The 22,295-nt window shown below is 34.3% G+C and overlaps 3 protein-coding genes across 4 annotated transcripts; 2 read left to right on the top strand and 1 right to left on the bottom strand.

Annotated features, from left to right (window-relative positions):
• The first annotated feature begins 859 nt into the window (after positions 1–859).
• On the top strand, positions 860–8,538 carry LOC142611680 (plastidal glycolate/glycerate translocator 1, chloroplastic). Its single transcript, XM_075783781.1, has 8 exons — positions 860–1,294; positions 1,590–1,905; positions 4,909–5,170; positions 5,342–5,457; positions 6,680–6,789; positions 7,414–7,591; positions 7,796–7,925; positions 8,213–8,538. The coding sequence occupies exons 1-8, from the start codon at positions 974–976 to the stop codon at positions 8,361–8,363; spliced, it is 1,584 nt and encodes a 527-aa protein (XP_075639896.1). The 5' UTR covers positions 860–973; the 3' UTR covers positions 8,364–8,538.
• Positions 8,539–12,293: 3,755 nt separating this feature from the next.
• On the top strand, positions 12,294–15,932 carry LOC142611571 (protein BASIC PENTACYSTEINE7). 2 transcript variants are annotated; one of them, XM_075783641.1, is made up of 2 exons: positions 12,294–12,512; positions 14,926–15,932. In XM_075783641.1, the coding sequence occupies exon 2, from the start codon at positions 15,012–15,014 to the stop codon at positions 15,720–15,722; it is 711 nt and encodes a 236-aa protein (XP_075639756.1). In that variant the 5' UTR covers positions 12,294–12,512; positions 14,926–15,011; the 3' UTR covers positions 15,723–15,932. The 2 variants fall into 2 exon arrangements, with proteins under 2 accessions (XP_075639756.1, XP_075639757.1); XM_075783642.1 differs by having other exon boundaries at positions 12,377–12,512; positions 14,932–15,932.
• A 2,055-nt stretch (positions 15,933–17,987) lies between these two features.
• On the bottom strand, positions 17,988–22,079 carry LOC142612797 (phosphoribulokinase, chloroplastic). The gene is made up of 5 exons (XM_075784955.1): positions 20,998–22,079; positions 19,079–19,163; positions 18,876–18,960; positions 18,439–18,683; positions 17,988–18,357 (listed from the first exon to the last, which is right to left on the bottom strand). Exons 1-5 carry the CDS (start codon positions 21,567–21,569, stop codon positions 18,106–18,108), a joined length of 1,239 nt encoding a protein of 412 aa, XP_075641070.1. The 5' UTR covers positions 21,570–22,079; the 3' UTR covers positions 17,988–18,105.
• Between the last annotated feature and the right edge of the window lie 216 nt (positions 22,080–22,295).

The following is a 22,295-nucleotide window of genomic DNA, read 5'->3' as shown; positions in this document are numbered from 1 at the left end:
ACATACTTGGCCCCCCTCTCCCAAACAATTTACAAGCTCACCCATGAAACAAAAATGAAAAAAATTATCAAATCATCTCTTGTCTAGTTGTCCCAAGAATATCAAGATAAAAATTTAACTAAACATTTGAACAATTTACAAATCCGGACAATAAAGAAAATCTACAAAACAATTCACATATTTAGATAATTAAAAAAAATCTTTGGACACAGTCTAAGTTAAAAAAAAAATATAACAAATCAATTATAAGTCCTAGCAAAATAAATTACAAAAACCCAATAACCTCTACCCAATTTTTACCTCTCATTTGAGAGTTTTTGGTCTTTCTCAAGTAACTTCATTCCATAATCATAGAGACAACTCATATGCTCCTAATCACTCTATCCACACACCAATTAGAGTCACCAACAACTTGATAAGTTGGTGTCTTTAACTAATCCTTGAAAAAATTTTGTTTTTTTTAAAGATCTATGACTCACTTGGATTAGTTGGTGTTTTTTAAAAATTTACTTTAACAATGCATTATTAGCATTAATTTATTCATGATAATAATATTTATTATTAATTTTTAAAAAAATACAAAAAGAAAAAAAATACTTCTAATAATGCATCATTTTCAACTTTTAATATTAATATTCCAATTTTTTAAAATTCTTAAACAAAAAAACTTTGGCCCTAAATTTGAATCTGGATCTGTCCCTGTTTTTAAGTAGAGGTTTGTAGTTAGAAACATTTTGTTCCTTATATATCAATAGCTGGGAAAAAAAAAAAAAAAAATCCCGGGAAGAATCCGTTAGTGTCAGTTGTGAAAAAATGGGAATCTGATCCTTTTAGTTTGATTGATGTCCATACAAAATTTGGTGAGAGCCCCACCCCACCAATGTTGGACAATAATAATATGCTCTCTCTGTCTCTGTGTGTATCTCTGTTTCCCTGAAGTTTCACTCACTGGTCCTTTACTATTATTGTTCCCATGGCGACCACCCAAAAGTTATTAACTTTCTCTCTTCTACTTGATCACCACCATCCAACACTCTCCTTCCCGTCTTTTCTCTCTTCTAAGCCCCACAACCACAAACTCTCTTCCAAATTCTCACCTGTTGCTTTTAATGCCACCCGTGCTTTATATACACACTCCTCCACTTCTCATAAATTATTCACACCACCCATTATAGTTTCCAGACCCAGCTCCAGTTTCTTGCAAATGGGTCCTCATGAAGCTTGCTCCAGTAGAGAAATCACTGTCAAATCTTCTGTTTCAGAATCTGGTGGCACTTCCACGCTCTCTCAAACGGTACTTTTTAGCCATTTTTTGCTTCTTTCTTTGTTTAGTCCTCCTTTTCAATCTGTGTTTTATCTTCTTTAAGCCAAATGATTCAATCCGTTGCACTGATCATTTGATTCTTCAGTTTATTGAAAATGGCATTATTTTGATCCTAGAAAAAATTAAGTTTAAAGAAGTTGTACTATGAAAAATGCGGTTTGGAAACATGTCATCAAATGGGCATTGCTAGTCTGAAATATAGTCTTGCCTTGTTTGAATGACATTCTAGCTTGATGGTTTTTTGTTTGTTTTCAATGCATGTTAGGTGTTTGGGATTGCACATTTGATTATCTCGCTTGGGATTATCCTGGCGACAGATAAGATTTTGAAAAAGGCGTTTGTGGCTGCTGCTATTCGGTTCCCCAGTGCGCTATTTGGCATGTTTTGTATATTCTCCATTCTAGTTATACTTGATTCCACTGTCCCGGCTGCTGCAACTGGTTTGATGAATTTCTTTGAACCTGCTCTCATTTTCATTCAAAGATGGCTGCCGTTGTTCTATGTTCCTTCTTTGGTTGTTTTGCCTCTTTCAGTTAGAGATATTCCAGCTGCTTCCGGCATCAAGATTTGTTTAATTATAGGTAAGTGAAATCTAGCTACTTTTGACATATCTAATTCATGAAACTATTTGAGTGGTGATCGATTGATTGATTGATTCAGTGACTATTTGTATTGGATTTATTTTACTACAAATTTGGTTAGAAGCATAACATACCAAGCTCATGAGCTAGCCAATCATATTTTTGCTTGAGTCTTTAATCCTTTATAGCCTTTATGAATTCTCATATGTCATTTTCCTTGGGGAAAAACTTAGGTACACTTCGTTATGTGTTGTACCTTAGGTTTCTCAATTAAATTTAATCACATGGATAACTAAATTTAATTTTCCTTCAGAAAGATGAATCTGTTTGTGTTGCATTGGTCAATGCAGCCATGTAGATGAATTTAATTGGGAAAATGACGCCTACCATCTCATTGTGTATTGTGCAAAAACATAAAGAAGACGTGAAACTAGGTCATCTAATTTATATCCTGCATCACCTACTAGACTCATCCCAGTCTAATGAGTAAAATTGCCACCTTTCTCTTGCTAGTGTGTTCATCTCTTGCCTCCCATAATCTCCATTATTATCGCTGATGAATTGTTTTCACCTAATAAATTATTTGGAATGTGATGCTTCTACATCTATCTCTTTTGCCAATGAATGCATCATACATCTTCATGGATCAACCAAGAATAGTAGCATCATTTGATGAAGCATATACCTACAGAAGCTTTTGCATGTAGGGTTTATGATTCTCACTAAATTCAGGTACCACATTTCATATGCAGTATGGTTCTAGCAAGAAATTCCTACCTTTCTATCTATCTCTAAAATGTTTGGATTTTTCACGACTCCATGGATATGTAGAAGAAAAATCATACTCACTCGACCAGGACATTACTTGTTGGTGTAATTTGAATCCTGACCTCATGCTAAGAAGCCTCTTTTTTTATTATGTAACAAGTTGGTCTGCAATCTACTTATGGACCATCTTCTTGCAAGCTTTTAGACGAAGAAAGATAGTCTTTCTTAGAGGAGAAGTCACCTTACTGAAAATTTGGGATAATGCAATTATCTGGGTTTGGTCTAAAAAAAGGTCCAAGTAATTTTCTAATTTATTCTTTTTCTAACGTTGCATTTGAACATAATCAATCACAAAGTCTATCTGCATAACCGTTTTCAGCACACTGGATCTTTATTTAAGCATTGTGCATGAGATTGGTGGATTCATTGCTCATAAACAGAATGGTGTTATTCCTAGCTTTTTCTTTGCAAGTATTTCCTTCTTGCTTAGAAATTGTATTTAAGAACTTTCTGCACGTCAAAGGAATGCTTTGATCATATGGGTCAGAGTTCACTACAAAGAGCTGCAAATATTTAACAGGGGAAAGAAAAAAGGTTTTCTAGGCTCCAAGTCTGAATTTCATTCTAGAGCTAGCTCATTTCAGAATGTTCAATTCAAGCAAGTGACTTAAAATCTCAGTCATGCTATGGCCATGTCTGTACAGTTTCAAAATTATTAAGGATCATATATCTAAGTGTCATGTGACTTGTAATCTATTCCAAAAATCTTTCCATAAGAATCTTGAGTAGTATTAATTAACTAATCAAAGGTTGTGTCTGCTATGTATTCCTGGTACGTTACTTAAGGTGTAAATTGCTGGGAATCATACAAAGCTAGTTGTTTCTTTGGAAATGTAAACAATCTAACCTATGTATACTTTGAGCCGATGTTTTAGTTGCTACTGAAGAAGTCTCTCAGGAACGTATACGTACTGCATGTATGATTTATTGCTGTTGTAGCTTGCTACTTTTGTTCATTTTAATTAAATTATTCAAACAGCTTTTTAGTTGATTTTCTCTCAGTTGAACAACACAACGACTCTCTCTCTCTCTCTCTCTCTCAATAAATGAAATTTAGTGTCCATCTGGATTGAGCTTATAGCCGTAGCTTTTATCTTTTATACAGCTTTTTAAACGTCACTTTTTCAAAGTAAATATATACTTTAGCATGCTTTTAGCAAAAAATTAGATGAGTTGTTTCCAAACAGACACTAGATGTCAACCTTGGTGTGGTGGCAAGTGCCTTCTATTCAAAGTGACATGTCATGAGTTTAGGTGTGGGAATCAACCTCTCCAAAAAAAGGGGAGGTATAGCTACCTATCAAGTACTTCTCTTAGACCTTGCAAAAGTGAGATTTTTGTGCACCCAGTACGACTAAATAAGTCCAAGTTTAATTTATTGATGTTAAGAGCTCTATAACTATTAAAAGATTACAAATATCCACAGAGAGGCATTCTTGAAGGAATTGTTTAAAAACAGATATTATGCTCAAATCTAAAGGCTTTGTGATATTGTATGAACGTAGAATACCTCTTAAGTTCAAGGAAAAGTTGTGTAAGACTGCTATAAGACCAGCTGTGCTCAATGGTATTGGATGCTGGGTCGTTAAGAAGCAATATGTTAATCAAATGCATGTAGTTGAAATGAGAATGTTAACATGGATACATGGAAATACTAGAAAATATAGAATTTGAAATGATGAAATTCCCTTAAAGATAGGTGACCCCCATTGATGAAACAACAAGGGAGAGTTGCTTGAGATGGTTTGGTCATGTGCAAAGGAGAGCAATTAATGCACCGACGAGGAAGAGTGAGTTGATTCAACTTAGCTGAAAAAAGAAAAGTAGAGGAAGACAAGAAATAACATTAATAGAAGTAGCAAAAAAGGAAACCTCGATTAAGGAGGTAGCAAAGAGTATGACTTAAAATGGAATAAAATGGCAGAAAAAAATACATGTGATCAGTCGTAATTAGTATGTTGAGTATTTATATCTGACAACAAATTTGGGACTAAGGCTTGGTTGTTGCTGTTCTTTTTTCTGTGTTAATGCAAATATCATAAACTTGAGTTGGAAATTTCTTTTGCTGGTATGCTCTCTATCACTGTGTGTGTTTCTATGTGAAAGATTATGCCTGTTGTCAGCTTTTTCCTTTTCAATGCAACAGCAAGTTAGTGTTTATTGGTTTCTTTGCAGTTGGAGGCTGGCTGGCTACGCTTTGTGTTGCGGGTTATACAGCTATAGCTGTAAGAAAAATGGTAAATACAGAAATGACAGATGCAGAGCCTATGGCAAAACCGCCCCCTTTTTCTACCATTGAAGTGTGGTCTTGGACTGGGATTTTTCTTATATCATTTGTTACTGCATTATTGTACCCAACAATACTGGGGACAAGTGCTCGAACATGCCTTCCTTTCCTACTTGCATCAACAGTCTTAGGCTACATGGTTGGCTCTGGGTAAAATTTCATTTCCTTAGTTTAGAATTTGAAATTGGCAAACTTTCTTAACAAATAAAATTAATCGCTAGCTTATGGAGAATAATCTTATTATTATGCTTTAGTTTAAATTGTTGAATTTTTTATTTTCTTGTGTATAAGTTTCTCCTTTTCTCTGGGTTTGGTTTTCAGATTGCCATCAGATGTGAAGAAAGTTTTTCATCCAATTATTTGCTGTGCGGTATCTGCAGATCTGGCTGCATTGGCTTTTGGATACTTTTCTCGGTCTGGGCTTGATCCCGTTTTAGGTATACTTGAAAGCTAAAGTTTCTGATTTCCTTTGTCCAAATGACCTTTTCGCATCCTTTCTCTTCTCTTATTTTACTCTTTAGTTTTCTATATACTATTTCCTTGATGTGTGTGTGGGTGTGTGGCTTATGTGATGTAATTATATAAAGGAAAATCTGATATAACATGAAAGTACCACATGGGTACTTCCCTTCAGGATTAAGTTTAAAAAATCACTACAATGAGTTTGGGACAAATCATTTTGCAATCCCAACCATTTTAACCATTGCATCCTGTAGAAAATAAGACTTTTTTGCTAAAGTTACAGGTTATTCAAATATATATTGTCAGTCATGTCTAAAGGCAGGGGTTAAGAGCCGTATATGCACATGGGAGGCTAAGGTTTGGGAAAGCTAGGGACATAGCTAATCCTAAATTTGTTAAATTTGAGGAGAATCCTGAGTGTTCATCCAAATGACATAGAAGTCAGTAATCCAAGCCAGACATGATTTTGGTTGGTAGAACTATAAGTTAAAGAGGACAATGTCCCTCCATTCAATTGCATTGCTGTATTTCTTTTTCTTCCAAGTAGCTTAGGTGCAAAACCATAGTGAGTAGTAGATTATGATATCATTTTTTGTTATTGCAGCAAGTTGAAGGACAGAAATCAATCTGTTCATCATGTCATTAGCCACATAAGCAAAAAATGGATGGAAAATTAATGGAAAGACTAAATTGTTCCCTTTTAAATATATATATATATATATATATATATATATATATATATATATATATATATATATATATTTTGGAGAAGTCCCTTTTAAATAGTTGAGGGACTAAAATCGAACTTATCATATATTTCAAAAATCATAAGTATAATTTACCCAAAAAAATTTTAGGTTACTTATAAGTAATTTTCTCTCTATGGGGCTTCACGGGTTGGAGTGTTAACATAGGATTAAAGTTCTCACTACCCATCAGATTATTGTTTAGATTGTAAGTTCTCTGTAGGCCTTGGTGTGATGGCAAGTTCTCTCCACCGACCCAATTAAACTTATACACATTTGATTAGTGTTTCAAATGAAGAGCAAAAAGTAATGCCTACAAGTCTCTCTCTCTCTGCACATACAGGCATTCCCACACATTGTTCCTTTCTCAAATGCACTAATATTGGTATTAGTGTTTTAGTTTAGTTTATCCATACTTTTTGTTGGTGATTTGTGTTTTTAATATAAACAGGGTGTTACCTTACAAAGGCATCTTCTAATCCTGGAGCTGGTGATGTTCTAATGGGATTTTTGGGGTCTGTTATACTCTCTTTTGCCTTCTCAATGTTTAAACAGAGAAAGGTAATGACCTATTGTTCACATATAATGAGTTAAAGATTTTTCCCAATTGGCAACAGTTGTTATTATTTAGTTTGATTCTTCTCAAGTTGAAGGCTGGGTTTAGTCCACCTGATTACCTAGACAGGGTTCTGTGGATTATCAATGGACAAACATTTGTTCTATGTACCAATGCATACCACTGAATTCATAAAAAGGAGAGCACCATTTTATGTATATTTCTCATTCTTAACATGTAATTTATCACCATAGGATATCACCATGCAAAGCACTTTTTCTGTCTCTCTTTTTCTTTTACTTGGTAGTCCAGAAAATCTAGGAAAGTGGAGAATAGATGGTGAAAAGCCGCTGGACAGGTTGATTTTGGTTAAAGAGAGAAGGATCATAGATATTTAGACCATAGAGTTGTTCTTCTATCTTTTATACATGCACCTTATTGCTCCAACATGAAATTGATTCTAAGTCTACCCAAATGAGTGTCACCATTTCATATTTTTATTTTGCGTATTAATTCAGATTTAGTGCTGTCACAGATATATATATATACACTCAGATAATGTTATAAGGCATAAATCATTACCTGGTGACGTTATGATGTTGCTCTGTTAACCATCTGTACTTTTACAGCTTGTCAAGAGGCATGCAGCTGAGATTTTCACATCTGTGATTTTCTCAACAATTTTCTCATTGTATTCAACTGCCCTTGTTGGACGTCTTCTTGGATTGGAATCGTCTTTGACTATATCAATTCTTCCTAGATGCATAACTGTGGCCTTAGCTCTCAGCATTGTCTCTCTTTTTGAAGGTACAATTATATACATGGCATTTGTAGACAGGCAATTCTGTCTTCTGCTAATTTTCTGCTATACCTAAATTAAATATACAACCAATTAAGTATAGAAAAATCCAAAATTAAGTAAATAGAAATGTTTAGATCACATCTTTAGTGCATTAATACTTGCCTGAAACTTAATTATATCATGGAATATGTTTTTCGTATCTGTTACAGGTACCAATTCATCTCTCACAGCAGCTGCAGTTGTAGTAACTGGTTTGGTTGGAGCAAATTTTGTGCAAGCAACACTTGACAAACTACGATTTCATGATCCTATTGCTCGAGGGATAGCAACTGCATCAAGGTATGTGCATCTGTTGTTGATAAATCAGTCAGTTCTCACTAATAAATTTATATGGCCAAGTAGGCATTTCCCATGCTTCTGTTTTATGCTTAGGTTGTAATCATACAATCAATCACGCTATCCATAGATGTTTCAGAATGCTAACAAGATAATCAATGTTTAAATTCTTTGCAAAAAGTTCAAAACATAGTAATTTATATGATAAATCTTCTAAACAACTAAATAAAAGTATTATGTCCATATTCATCCATTTATGATTTATTTTTGCTTTTACTTGGTTGTTTTAGTGCTCATGGATTAGGAACAGCCGCGTTGTCATCCAAGGAACCTGAGGCTCTCCCATTTTGTGCCATTGCTTATGCTCTAAATGGTATATTTGGATCTCTTCTCTGCTCAGTTCCAGCAGTGAGGCAAAGCTTGCTTGCAGTAGTTGGCTAAAACTATCATCAGTGCAATACACACCAGCTTGATTGCAATTATATTCTTTCCATGAGATTGTTTTGTAAAGAGAAGCAACAGCCCATCATATTGAAAACTAGATGGCTGTATGGTGCATGTACAGAAGTTAATATTAAGGAATTTACAAATGGAGGGAGGCATCATAGTCCAGGAATCTAGTTCTAGAATTGAGTTTATTTGGCTAACATGTATCCGTTTATATGATGATAGATACGGAAGTAAATTATATTGAACTACATAACTATAAAAATGAGACCAACAAATATGGGGAACATTGACTAATCAAAAAAAAAAAAAAAAAGGGACGAACATTAAGAGGACAGATTGTGAAAAGCCTCCTTAGGCAATTGTCTTAGCCGTTTCACCATAACCATAGCCCTTCACCCAAGCATTCGGCAGTTGCCACTTGCCACACCCCTCCCTTCAACCAAAGGGCCATGCCCATGAAATTGCTAAAAATAAATTCAATCTAAAACAACCCAACGATCTCTGGATCGGATTCAGGCTTGTATCATAATCATGTTCGGGTCAAAATTACTTGTATTTAAATGGATCCTTTTTTTTTTGTTTTGGGTAAGTAACACTCCCTCTCTTAAGGTTTGAGAAAATGATTCTCACCCCCAAACTAAAAAGGAAAAAACATTTTCCCCCTTTGACATTCATTTAACTAAACTCTGTTGATGTTAAAAATGTTATATACTAACCTACCCTTTAGTTAAGAACATATTTCCAAAATTGCCATCAACTTATTCTTAAAAGTGTTACAAAAACCAAAATTTTTGCAATCATCCCTTCCCGCTCATCCTTTCCCGCTTCTTTGAAAACCTAGATTGATGTTAAAGACTTTTATTTACAAATTCGCAGTAACAAATACACCCTAGTTGGTCCCCTACAACCTCTCATCCCATGGCTCAACAATGATTCCATAGTGAATACGACAAAAGCTAAATAACCAGGTAAATGTTGACAAAACCCTCAAAATTTCTTGTATTTTAGCATAGTTGAGCCATGGATTTTTGGAATTTATGTGTAGATAGATTGTTATGTACACAATAGTATAATATTCACAAAACAATTTGTAAAGTTTTTTTTTTTTGAAAGAGCTAGATTTTTGTTGTCGTTAATGGGTTTACTTCAAAGTTCAAAGACAGTTCTATTGATGGATTTTGTTTGAAAATGCTCGATTTGTTTGTTACGCAATGCTTTAGATATTTAATCATGTTCTATTGTCTTATTTCTTCTGCATTTTTTTTTTCGAAGAGTTTATATTCGTTGAATGTCCTAAACCAAAATTTTGAAATTAATATAACTAAGAAATTATTTTTTGAAAAGTAGTTCTAGTATTTGGAAAAAGCCCAAACTATTTCCTTTGTGTTTATAATGCTTGAATGGTAATTTGCAATTCAATAAGTGGATCTTACTTGTCAATAATTCAGTCAAAGAGACAATACTTGGCAATAAAGATGTAAATGTAAAAATGAGCTGGAAAGTAGAAGCCAATAGTCACTGACACCTCACCTAACTTGTATAAAGAAAATCTAACCATTGAATTATATATTCATTACGATCTTAATATACACTTGTTAAATTTTATGTCAATCGGATATTATTTACTATATTATCTATAAACCTATATTTTATACATAATTTTAAATTACAAAAATTTGTAATTTAAATAATTTATTAATAACATAACTATTAATCTTTAATTTTTTAAAAATTTTACAATTACGAAGCATATAAGAAATTTTGTGACATTCACAAATCACGTATTGGGGCACTCTTTTTTTTTTTTTTTGATAAGTAAATATTGGCACTCACAACAGGGACTTATGATCCTATATGGAATGAACAATCGTGACACACAAAAACACGACCTAATTGTCTACACCATTCCAAGAACTGGAGGCCCATCAAGTGAAGTGTTGATTTGATAGTCAAAGTGGACTTGGGCATGGAACTCGGGCACGAATACAAAACTACATAGACGAGTAAAACCACCATCAATTGTACCAATAAAGGAAAGCATGGGAATTGGAATCTATGGCCTCCATTCACAAAATTCAATGCCCGAATATCTAGAATCTCGCTCATGATGGTCACATTAAGGTTACAGTCAAGGTAATGACTACAAGTAAGAAGTAATGAACATCACAAAGCGAGCCTTTAAATTTCATAGCCACCCAATTAGAGTTTTGTGTCATGTATGAGTAATTTGTGTACTAAAAGGAGTGTTTTCTCTATTTTTTTTTTAAGTTTAATAATTTAGTGGAAAGATGTTTGGAGTCTTAGACTACGTCTTTATTGAAAACACATGAAAATGTTAATTAAGATATAAGGTCCTTAACGGGTATTATCTCTATTAAGATTACTAACTTTAAGTAATTTGTGTCCTACAAGTATTTCATTACTAATGAGATTTTTTTTTCTTTTGAGAAAGCATCACTAATCGGTTATGCAATCGTTAAATCATCAGCTATACCTACCTCTTCCTTTAGGCATTGGTCACAATAGGGAGAGAAAAAAAAGAAAAAAAAAAAACCATAAGAACCCAAAACTCCAAACCCACCATCAAACACATGCAACCCCCACACAACCCACGACAAACCCACGTCGGAGATCTCTTGGAAAACCTAGTTGGAAATTGCTGGAGAGATCTCACAATCCACGCTGAGTGGGACAGTGGCCAACGGTAGCCTAGGCTTGGGCGTCGCTAGGTGAGACGCGAACTAGGCTTGGCGTTGCTGGGTGATGGTGGCTAACGGTGGCTTGAGGGAGAGCAAAGGGAGAGGGAGAAATCACTGAGAGAGAGAGAGAGAGACTTGAAAGAGTGGGAAAGTCAGGGAGACAGTTGCAAATCTTTTTGCAACAGTAGCTTTTTGCAAGACCGGCTGTTGGGGGGTTTTAAAGCTTAGAGCAACCACAGCAGTGGTTGCAAAAATTTGTAAAATACAAAAAGTGCTCAATTTTGCACATTTTAACCTAAAAACACCCACATTAGTACTGGTAAAAATGTGCAAATATACAAAATATGAACAGTAACCATGTATATATGTACGATCACTAATCATGTGCAAATGATTTTTTTTTCTCTCTCCCCTTCATCTTGCTCTCTCATCTGTCTTCTTTTCACAACAAAGAAAGAAAGAGGTGGGTGGGGCCATGTGAGTAGTGGTTTGTTTGATATAATAAAATATTTAAAAAAATATTATTATTTAAATAAAATAGATGATAGAATAGATGAATTGATGTAGGTGTTTTGTAAAAGTGAGTGTGTAAATTAAAAAAAGTATGTTTTTTCTTGTAAAATAGATAAAAATTTTACACAGACTGATGCAGTTGTTCTTAGATGCTAAATACTACCAACAAATGACATATGTTATTCTTAATATGAATGCTCTTAGTTTCATTGCTTTTTAACAGTGTGCTACCATAATCAAAACTGAGAGCCATCTTTTTATAATATTTATGTATGATTTTCTCACCTGATTTCCTGACAATATAACATATATCATTTTCAATGTGAATGCTCTTAGTTTCATTGCTTTTTAACAACGTGCTACCATAATCAAAACTGGGAGCCATCTTTTTATAATATTTATGTATAATTTTCTCACCTGATTTCCAGACAATAAGTTCAAGAACATTGATTTTTTTTTTTTTTTTTTTTTACAGTTGATATATTGAAATATAAGAAGAAGAAAAAAATCAATAAAAACAAAATGCAGGTGGCAATTAAAAACAAAAAACAAAAAGTCTCAACAATTAAGAAAAATGTTATTTTTCTGAAATTACTCACCAAAAAAGAAGAAGCAGGTGACATGCTCTGATGCCATTGGAGTGTGTTTGGCACGTAGTTGAAGAGGGCGTGGACTGACAAAATGCAGAGCGCACTTAATTTGAGGACAGGGGAGTCCTTTGGCTTTGAGATCGAGAGACTCTCTCTCTCTCTCTCTCTCTCTCTCTCAAACAGAACAGTCCAACTCAAACTTGTTGAGGAGAGATATCAGATGATAGTCTAGCTGAAACCACTTTCACTAGCACCAACACTCACACACACACACCCCATCTTCTCATTTGGTTTAGTGTTGCAGTGAGAATCAAAAGCACAAGAAACTGCTTTTCCAGGTAAAATTATATTTTTCATTTCCTTTTAACATGTAGGACTGAAAATCTTTTATAAAAAAAAAAAATCATTTCTTGTAGATCTTACAAGCTTGTACTCCCCTTCATCATATTCATATCTTGAATCAATGCTCTCAGTTCTTTCTTTTTGATGCAGAATCTCTTCACTATCTGCTGTTTGAAGCTTACTTTGATGTTTAGCCTAAATGGGTCTTTCCTAATTTTCTTTTTTCTCACTTTTTGGTTCTGAATGATGGTATTTCACTTTTATAATCTACTTTTCCTTTAATCTTAAGTTTTTTTAGTGGGTTTCTGACATGGGGTTTTTTCCCCCTTCTCTCTCTGCTTTTGCTAATGTAACTTTGATGTGACTTTTGGGTTTTTTTCTGTTTGGAAGAGCTTGCATCTTGGCATTTTTGTTTCTCTTTGCGAGTGTTTGTGGAGATTTAGTCTTTCTGCTTGTAAGTGGAGGTGATTCATGTCCTTTGATTGTTTTTCTGGCATGGAGTTCCTTTTTGCTTTGAAAACTTTGTGCTTTTTCTTCATAAAATGTAGGTATGATGTTTGTCGCTTTTGGGTTTAGTTTTTCTCTCAATATGTGTACTTCTTGATGCTATAGCAGTATAGCTTTCAGGTCCATTGTTTTTATATGGGTTTCCGCTCAATTTTCAAGTCAGAACTTGTTAGCACTTAGTAGTTTTCTTTACTATTTTTTTTTTTTTGAGGGCATATTTTTTGAGTTCTTTGTTAATAATGTAGATCATAACTTAGAATTTCAAATTTCGTTCTATTTATGTTTAGTGTCATTGTGTGTCACTTTGCAGGCATGCATGCTATGTGTGCGTGTGCATGTGTGCGCACTTGGTGTATCGGCCCATTGGCTTCTCTGTTGGGCTTAATGAGCTCCCTTCTTTATCCATTTTTGTTTCATGACATTATTCCATTGTCTTTTTATACTTCATGTATCACTAATGAATTCTCAGCAATTTGCCAAAATTTTCTTTTATACGTTTAAGATCTCAATGACTAATTATTAAAACTCTGTACCCGACTTAAATCGATGATACTAAATTAGGGCGTTGTCATGCAATTTTTTTTACTGTTTTTCATGTTACATGTGCATTCTTAAGCAGCTGAGGAAAATAGATGGTGAATGTATATTTGTATAGAAGGGAGAGGGAGAGGATGCAGTTGACATTAGCGTTTGAAAGTGGGAATAAAGAAGAAAAAGGGAGTGGAGGAGTTATAACTGTAGTAGGCTACATGCTAAAATTGAGCATGTATTATGGTGCATGCATGCGTACATCATTATGAATGGTATGCTGTGCCGCCCGGAGATGTTGTCTGGGATTCATTCACAAGCAAGGGCCACAAGAAAAACCGATGTGGTTGTGAAGGAGGTCCCATTACTCTACCAAGGGAGAGATGGGATATGTTTGGGTGGTGCTGAGCAAGAATCCACCAATAATTTGACTTATAGTGATATTGTTATGGCCATTGGGTTTATGAAAGTAGTTGCTATAGGGAGCTGCAGTGCTTCCCTATAAGATTATGGTGGACCATGGCAAAAAGTGTTAAAACATGGTCCAACTTCCACTGTTTATTCAGGGACAAAGATGTCTTGGATTTTCATTTTAATTAGTTTCTCTTTTAACCTTTAAGCTAATGTTGATCCAATTGGCACGTTACTATTTCCTGAGAATGTCCTTTAGAGCAGAATCTTGAAATTAACATTAGCTGAAAGCTTTCTGAAGTTGCATAAACTTTTCGAATGAGGAGCATGGTTGATGGTTCTCAAGTACCTTTCTATGCCCATGATTTTACTCTTTAAAAACCTGTGGCCATAGTGTGATCAGACTGCCCAGACAATTTCCAACCCTGCTTCAATTACAAAACTAAATTAAAAACCTTCAGATTTCTTATTCATGGACCCATGTCAATAGCTGGTAACAGGAGTTCACATCCAGAATAGTTCAACAATTGTTTTCGAAAATTTACAATAATATTATTGTTCTATCAGTTTATAATAAAACTGTTGAGAGACTTGGGAATTTCACTGAATTCTATTCTAAGTCTATGTAACTTCCAAAAATAATCTGGTACTTTTGGTAATTACGCTTAGTTCAAATTCATTCTTCCAAGAATGTGTTGAGACATTTATTCCAAGCATTACAAGTTCAAATGCCAATTTTAAGCTGTCAGATTGTTTTGCATAAATATTTTTTTTTTCTACATACTTATTCGTGGTTGGATTTTGATGTTGTATGGTTTGACTTAGTTGCTAACTAATTTCTCCTCTGAAGTTGCTCTAGTTGGTTTCCCTCAACAACTGTCAGATTGTGTGCTTTTAGTTGGTTTCCCTCAACAAAAATTATTGCTGAGTGTTGGGAAATTCTTTGTTGTGTTCATTATGTAGATACAGATGGTAGATTGGGTACTTGCAATTTTTCAGAGCAATCTTTGAGTGTAGATGCAGTGTTGAGACATCAAGTAGTTGCAAATATGGGAACATACACCAATAGAAACCCTATGATACCTGAAGCTACGGCAGGGGCATCTGTTCCACATTTTACCTGGTTTTATCCAGGAAGTTTTATGTCTGCATCAAAATCCAACTCAAATCCTTTGCAAGGGACTCAAATGAACCCAGAGCCAGGTATTGCTGTTACTCCCATCCGAACCATTCCTGCCACAACTGAACCAAAAACAAATATTAATTCAGCAACTAAAGCTGCGAAGGTTAGGAAACAGAAGAATTCTATGAAGGAACCTAATCAAATTGCATCCAAGGTTTTCAGGGTAAAGCAAGCCAAAAAAACTCCTTCTACTTCTAAAAAGACAAAGGGACAAAGTATGCCTGAAGCAAAACGTGAAAAGAAGATTCCAATTAATATTGATACGGACAAAACTGACTTTGATTTCTCTGGGGTGCCTGCTCCATACTGTTCTTGTACTGGTAATCCTAGAGCGTGCTACAAATGGGGTGCTGGTGGATGGCAATCCTCGTGTTGCACCATTAACGTATCAGAATATCCTCTGCCCATGAGTTCTACAAGGCCTGGGTCTCGCATGGCTGGGAGAAAAATGAGCAATGGAGCATATGGGAAACTTCTACTGAGACTTGCAACTGAAGGTCATGATCTTACTCATCCAGTTGACTTGAAGGACCACTGGGCAAGACATGGTACTAACAAGTTCGTTATAATTAAGTAGAAATATGGAGAAGGGAAATTAAAGATTTGTTAACTGCTAGTCTATATCATTCCCATGTTTTCTTGTAGGATGTAGTTTGCTTCTTCATCTTATCCAAGTAAGTAGTCTGTATATAAAGTTTCTCTGAAGTTTCCTAGAATCTAGACTTATTTGGAACGAAATGCTGCTATGAATCTGGAGACATGTTATAACATGAATTTCTTTGCCATCGTTATTGTTGCATTCCTTTTAGTGTCATGTTAGTTTATATCTTACATATGATGATAATCACAAGAAGAAATTATGGTAATGTACAATTATTTTCACTGATTAATTGCTTCATTGGTTTGCATCCGTATTGAGTTATTATGTATAAATTAGCTATTTAGAAGCTGCATATTCCAATGAACTGGAAAAAGTCAAAATGTTTTTTTGATGAGATGGTGGCGGAATTCAGGAGGGGGTGATATCATTTGGAACTTTGAAGTACACGTTACTGTCATATTGATGAAAGAGACCTATCTGATAGCCTCTCTGGGCATTTAAATGGCATGTATTAATTTTCCATGCTTCTGCTGTGTAATCGGTAATAAAATATGTTGTTCCAAGTATGCAGAGGGAGAATCTGCAATAAATAAAATAGATTAGCCATTTAAAAATACTCTTCCCATGGAGGAAGTGTAGAATGAGGACAGAACAAATAGCTCTTCTCCTTATGTATGCTGGTGTGGCTTCTTTGAGCAAAAACTAATTATATACAGTGTCCTGACTCTTGAGCGTGGCAAATGAGCTACTGCCTAGAAGATGAGTTCCAACAGTGGCAATGTTGTTTAGGTTGGCGTTGCTTTTACCATAATGCTTGATACAGGAAGTTATTTTGCGGTTCCATGTTGACTTAGGGCATATTTTTGAATCTTCTTTCTCCTTTTAATAATGTTTTATTTGATATAGGGTGTTTGTTAATAATTTAAAAGCTGTCGATGATGTGCCTTACTTGGTAAAGCTGAGAAATCAAAATTTCTGCTTTATGTGTTTCATCCTGCACAAATCGTTCTCCTGAAGCTTGCATGAAATTGACAAATTTTAGGTTCAACTTTTATTCCTATTCTGCTCTTGCTTTGATCTTGTGTTTCCCATGATAAAATACTGTGCTTTTAAGTTGTTGACACAGCATGGTATCTTTGTCAAATATGGGAACCATGGTTTATTCTAAAATATTTGTCAAGAGTATTCATTTTTCACTGTTGGTCTTGGCTATTTCAGTGCCTGGTATGTAACCTTATTTTACATACTGTGATGCATTGTTTATTAGTCAAGAATACCACTAGAGCAGAGAGGATTGTGGTGACCATGAGATTTTGCATGTAGTTTGTTTCTATCCCCATCAAAGAATCAGTGGCAGCCTCACTGCAAAATAAAATACACTACTTAACAATGGTTTGAACATTTTGTTATCTGCTACAAAATGTCCTTGTGCTTTGTCATGATTTAAGCTGCCTAAAAATTGACAGAAAATGTCTAGATTCAATGGCTACACTCTTGATAAGATTTGCTTTTTCATGCCATACATGATACATGTTTATTTATTTGTATTATTTGTTTCGAAGTTCAATCCTCTTGAAAAACAAGTGTAGACGGATTACCTTCTGAGGTCATTTCTTTAGTTTAAAAAGAAAAACAGGTGTTATATAACTCGTGGACTGATCTTTGTACCAATTGCCTGTAGAATCCATATGGAGGGGACTGGGGAGGTCCCTGTACCCAAATGTTTGTAGTGTTTCCATTTATGAGTGAAATAGAGAACTTTGAGACTATATTGATTGTTTCCTCACCCAATCTATGTAGCAGCTTAAGTTTGATTTCTCTCAGAGAGTCACAAAGCCGAAACTGCTGACCACTTAAACCGTTTGTGCTTGCCATTTTTCTTTATTGTGTTGTGTGTGTAATTGAATGACAAGGTGGGTGGTTATAAGTTACAATGGTGATGCAATTAATGCAGTATGGAAATTAAATGAACAAAAAAGATAATGGCAAGAATTGAAGGGTACCGTTCTGCTTAGCTGAATTTTATCTATGCTTTTGGCTTCTCTCTATATATTACATTAACTATCACATTCATCTCCAGAATAGAAAATAAGTAGGTACAGAGACTGTGTTCTCAATAATTCTTATCAATTAAGAACAGCCTAACACTCGAAATGAAACATTATGGAAGAGGGGGAGATTTGGAAAAATTAATTAAAATAAAAAAGTGGAAAATGATTTTTTTTTTTTTTTTGAGAGAGAGAGAGAGAGAGAGAGAGAGAGACTTAATTAAATTGTTGGTGGGGTTTAATTTGTCCGTGCAGGCAAGGCAGGGCAAGGCAAGGGTTGGCTACTGGCTAGGCGTGATGGTGCTTCTTAATTAGGCCTTTGTTGCTTCTACAGGAGTTTTAGCCTTGGTGGAGATGAGTTGCTCGTACAGGTCTCTTATCTTCAAACCAACAATGGTTTGGAAAAGACCAGTTCCATTGCTACTGCCAGGGAAATCAGCATGCTTCAACATTTGTTGGGTCACTTCTCCATAGAACTTGGTAGATATGTTGCTTAGATGGCTTTCCACGTATATCAGCTCATCTAATCGGTCAAATTGACCATCCATCTCCAGCACAGACACCTAATAACATATAAGATATAGATATTTAAAAAAAAAAAAAACACCCATTATCATCATGAATTAATTAGAGTATGGTTATACCTCGTGGCCGAAATAAGTGTCAGGGCCATAGTAAAACTTGATGCCAGGGTATGAGCATGTAAGCTTTCTTCCGCATGGTATCCATGAGACAGTAGAGCCTTCGTCAAACAGGTAAACTGGGTTGAAAAACTCGACCCCTTCTTTCATTATCAACCTCACTCTCAATATCTTCCCCTCGTTATCATCCGGAATCAATTGGGTTGGCAACACTTCTATCACTGCATCTGCATATTGCTTTTGTGGATCTGCATTTTTTTAAAAAAAAATTTAACCAATCAATTAATTATGATTACGTACGTGCTCTTCATATTATCGATCTATCATAAATATTTTATTACATAAATCTTACAAATTGATACATAAACATAAATAATTTAAAAAATTATTGCGTTATTGAAGTGACATCAATTACATTATTAATTATAATAAAATCTTACCGATATATGCGTCAAAATCAGGCTTCCTGGCTTCAATACTAGCTTTGATGCTTTCAAGACTGTGTCCACGTTCAGCCATGTCCCTCTGAAATTTTTGTCACATAAACAGAGATCAAGATGAATTGAGTTTTTATTTATAATAATTAATAAATGAATTGAGGAGAAACTTTAATTAATTGAGGTGTTACATGCAGTACTGTTACCTGAATTTTCCATGCAAACTTAACCTCATTGCTGATGTCCAAGTAGATACTGAAGTCCAACAGGTCCCTTACTCGTGAATCGAACCTACAAATACAATAGTTACGACTTAGGACAACTTCACTGATTATTCATGCAACCACTTAATATCCCGTTTTGGCACCATAAACATATAAATTTAATTATTTACATTTTCTACCAAAAAAAAAATAATTACATTAAAATTGCTTTCTTTATACATATATGTCCGCTTTACTAAACCCATGCATGCATGCATGTTTAATCACTTCTTTTATTTATTTATTTCTTATAAATAAATAAATAAATATATATATATATATTTATTCACCCCCATATAATAAAAGCATATTGTGAAAGGCATGCCATAATGGGCTCTTTATAAATAAGTCCAAGCCTCCTAGGTCCAACCAAAACTAAAATTCTCCTAAATAATTTAAGCGCATTTAATAAAATCATTATCGAACTCTTTTTTTAGGGATTAGGATTAAAATTTAATCATCTTAGAGATTATAGTACCTCTTTTGAAGTTAAACGAAATAACTATAACTATTCCTGAGCTTTAGTCACTTATTTACTTATCTTATTTATTTAGTTTTTTTTTTTTTTTTTTTTTTTTTTTTGTAAAATGTAAAACTGACCTTTTAAGTTTTTTCAGATTTTATTTCAATCTTCTAACTTTACTTTTGTTCATTTCAGTCTTCTAATTTTCAAGTTTATTTAATTAAGTCTTTTCCATCATTTTTTATTATATGTTGGGATTAATTTTTTAATTTTATAAATTTTTCTTCAAATTTTTTAAATTAAAAAAATCAATTAATGATTGAAAAACATTTTCCAAATTTTTTTAACAAAAGTTAATGGAAAGACCTTAATTGAATAGATCTGAAACTTAGAAGTCTAAAATAAACGAAAGCAAAGTTAAAGAACTGAAATGAAATTTAAAGAAAGTTAGAAGGTAATTTTTCATTTTAACTTTTTTTTTTTTTTTAAGAAAAAAAACTGTTCCGCAAACCTAAATATGGTGCAAGGCCCACCAGGAAGAAGATGACAAAACAGATAGAATTCCTCAGCCATACAATGAATTGAGATAAACTAATGCTCTATATCTCTAATCTATGTATGAATAAACGATAAAAAAAAAAAAACAACTATCACAGTATGGCATTTTTTTTATATAAAGTATGGCATATAATCATATTCTATCAAAGTAGATTTCTTAAAAAAAAAAAAAATGATATATACATTTACGCACACTTTTTTTTTTCTTGGGGACAACCTAAATTCCCTCGTAACAATCAGAAACATTGAATGTATTTTGCAATATCCACCTTAAAGATAATTTGGTTTAAACCTTCCTTCTTTCTTATCACGGGAAAAAATCAGGGAAAAAAGGACACATGAACACGATAACGTTATTTTATGGACAACATTTTTCTTTAGATATTTGAAGTAGACACGTACATGCTACATAAGTAACTTATCTGACGAGATACGTTGACACATGTAAAGACTTATCTTCTTCTCTTTTGTCCTTTGGAATTTTCATAATTACTCAGTATGATAATAAGTTTAAAAACAAATATTTATTAAAGAAAAATAATACCATTACATTATACCTTAAATAAAAATCATTTAAAATATAAACTAACCACTTATTTACATAAATTCCAAGGAAATTAAGAACAAAATTTGTTTCATGGAATATTCTTCTTTTTCTATAAGATACAAGAACAATTCTCCCTTGTTTTGATAGACCAGATGTACATGTGAGTGTGTGCAACAACGTTAAATTTAATAATTAAAATTATTATTTCATAATAACTTAAATAATATGGTATAAGTGTAGGAGACCATATCACAAGTAATTTATCAATAGAGAAGAGAGGATACTATTACTTACATTGGGTGCAAACCTTCAATGACAAGAATCTTAGGGGGCTTGATGAGCTCAGGAGGATCCAAGAGACCAGTAACATGATTGTAAATAGGCTTCTCAACAGGAATCCCATCCTTGATAGCCTTAACTTGTTCATACATGAGATCAAAGTCGTTGGCTCTAGGGTCAAGTGCAGTGACACCCTTCTGTTTCCTTCCAGTCCTATCCAGAGAGTGATAGTCATCCAAGCATATCACAGTGGTAGTGTCACTGATGAGTGTGTTAGAGTCTGGGTTACCCCCCTTTGGTGGCTCTGCAGCCCCACCAAACACACTGGTCAGCCTCCTCATGAAGGTACTTTTCCCACATCCTGAGTCTGCTGCCAGGCCTATCACAACTGTCTTTGAATCACCTACTGTTGTTGAGCATGTTATCACATATGGGCTGGTTGTGTTGCTGCCTCTCTTGCTAGTTTTCTTGCCACTAGAATAGAAAACTACCTGTTTTTGGGGAAATCCCAATTGGGTTTTTGATGTGGTGGAGATTGAACATGTGGAATTGAGAGATGGGGTGGTGTAGACTGTGCAAATTGCCATTCTCTCTGTCTCTCTACACAGAAAAGGAATTCACAGAGTGCTCTGAGAGAGCAAGAGCTATGGTTCTATTTAGTTGGTGTTTTGAGTAGTAGTAGACATGAAATAAGTTTGGCTTCTTGTCCTCTTGAATTTATACGGAGAATTTGGAACACAAAATAAGAGGGGTAAAAGGTTTTAATGAAAGCAGAAGGCAGTTTTGGTTTTAGAAGATGGGAAAGAACATGTTGATTTGGAGATGGGAGGCTGATGTGTCTTTTTGTTTATGGGTTTATGTGACTACTGACTACCCCTGGTTTTGGACAAATTTGGAGGTAATTTTAAGGTGGCATGACTCATGAGAAGGGACATGGGTGGAATAAACTATTGGATAGTAGCTAAAATGGTCTGTTCGAATTTTTCTTCCCCAGAAAATGAAAGTTCTACTTTGAATATTTGTTTATCTTTTTAATTTTTAAAGAAAAGATGGAATATGCTGACGGGGTTTTGGTCTTTGAGATTAAAAATAGAAATAAAAAATGGCATGGAGAAGCTTGGTGGTGGTTAATTGCGTTTTGGATATTTGCAGTTCCACGTGGCAATAATGGTGTGGCTAGTTGAAGATTAGGGTTGGAGGGTGTGGAATGGAGCTAGGAGAGATATCATATGGAGCATATCTTTCCAATTCAATCAATCTTATACTCTTGTTGTGTGTGAGAGATGGGAGAGTGTACTGAATAGTGTATGTAT

The sequence above is a fragment of the Castanea sativa genome, chromosome 10 (genome assembly GCF_040712315.1).
Source record: "Castanea sativa cultivar Marrone di Chiusa Pesio chromosome 10, ASM4071231v1".
In the NCBI taxonomy this organism is placed as follows: Eukaryota; Viridiplantae; Streptophyta; class Magnoliopsida; order Fagales; family Fagaceae; genus Castanea; species Castanea sativa.
The sequence above is the reverse complement of the archived record's forward strand: the minus strand, read 5'-3'. Positions and strand labels throughout refer to the sequence as shown.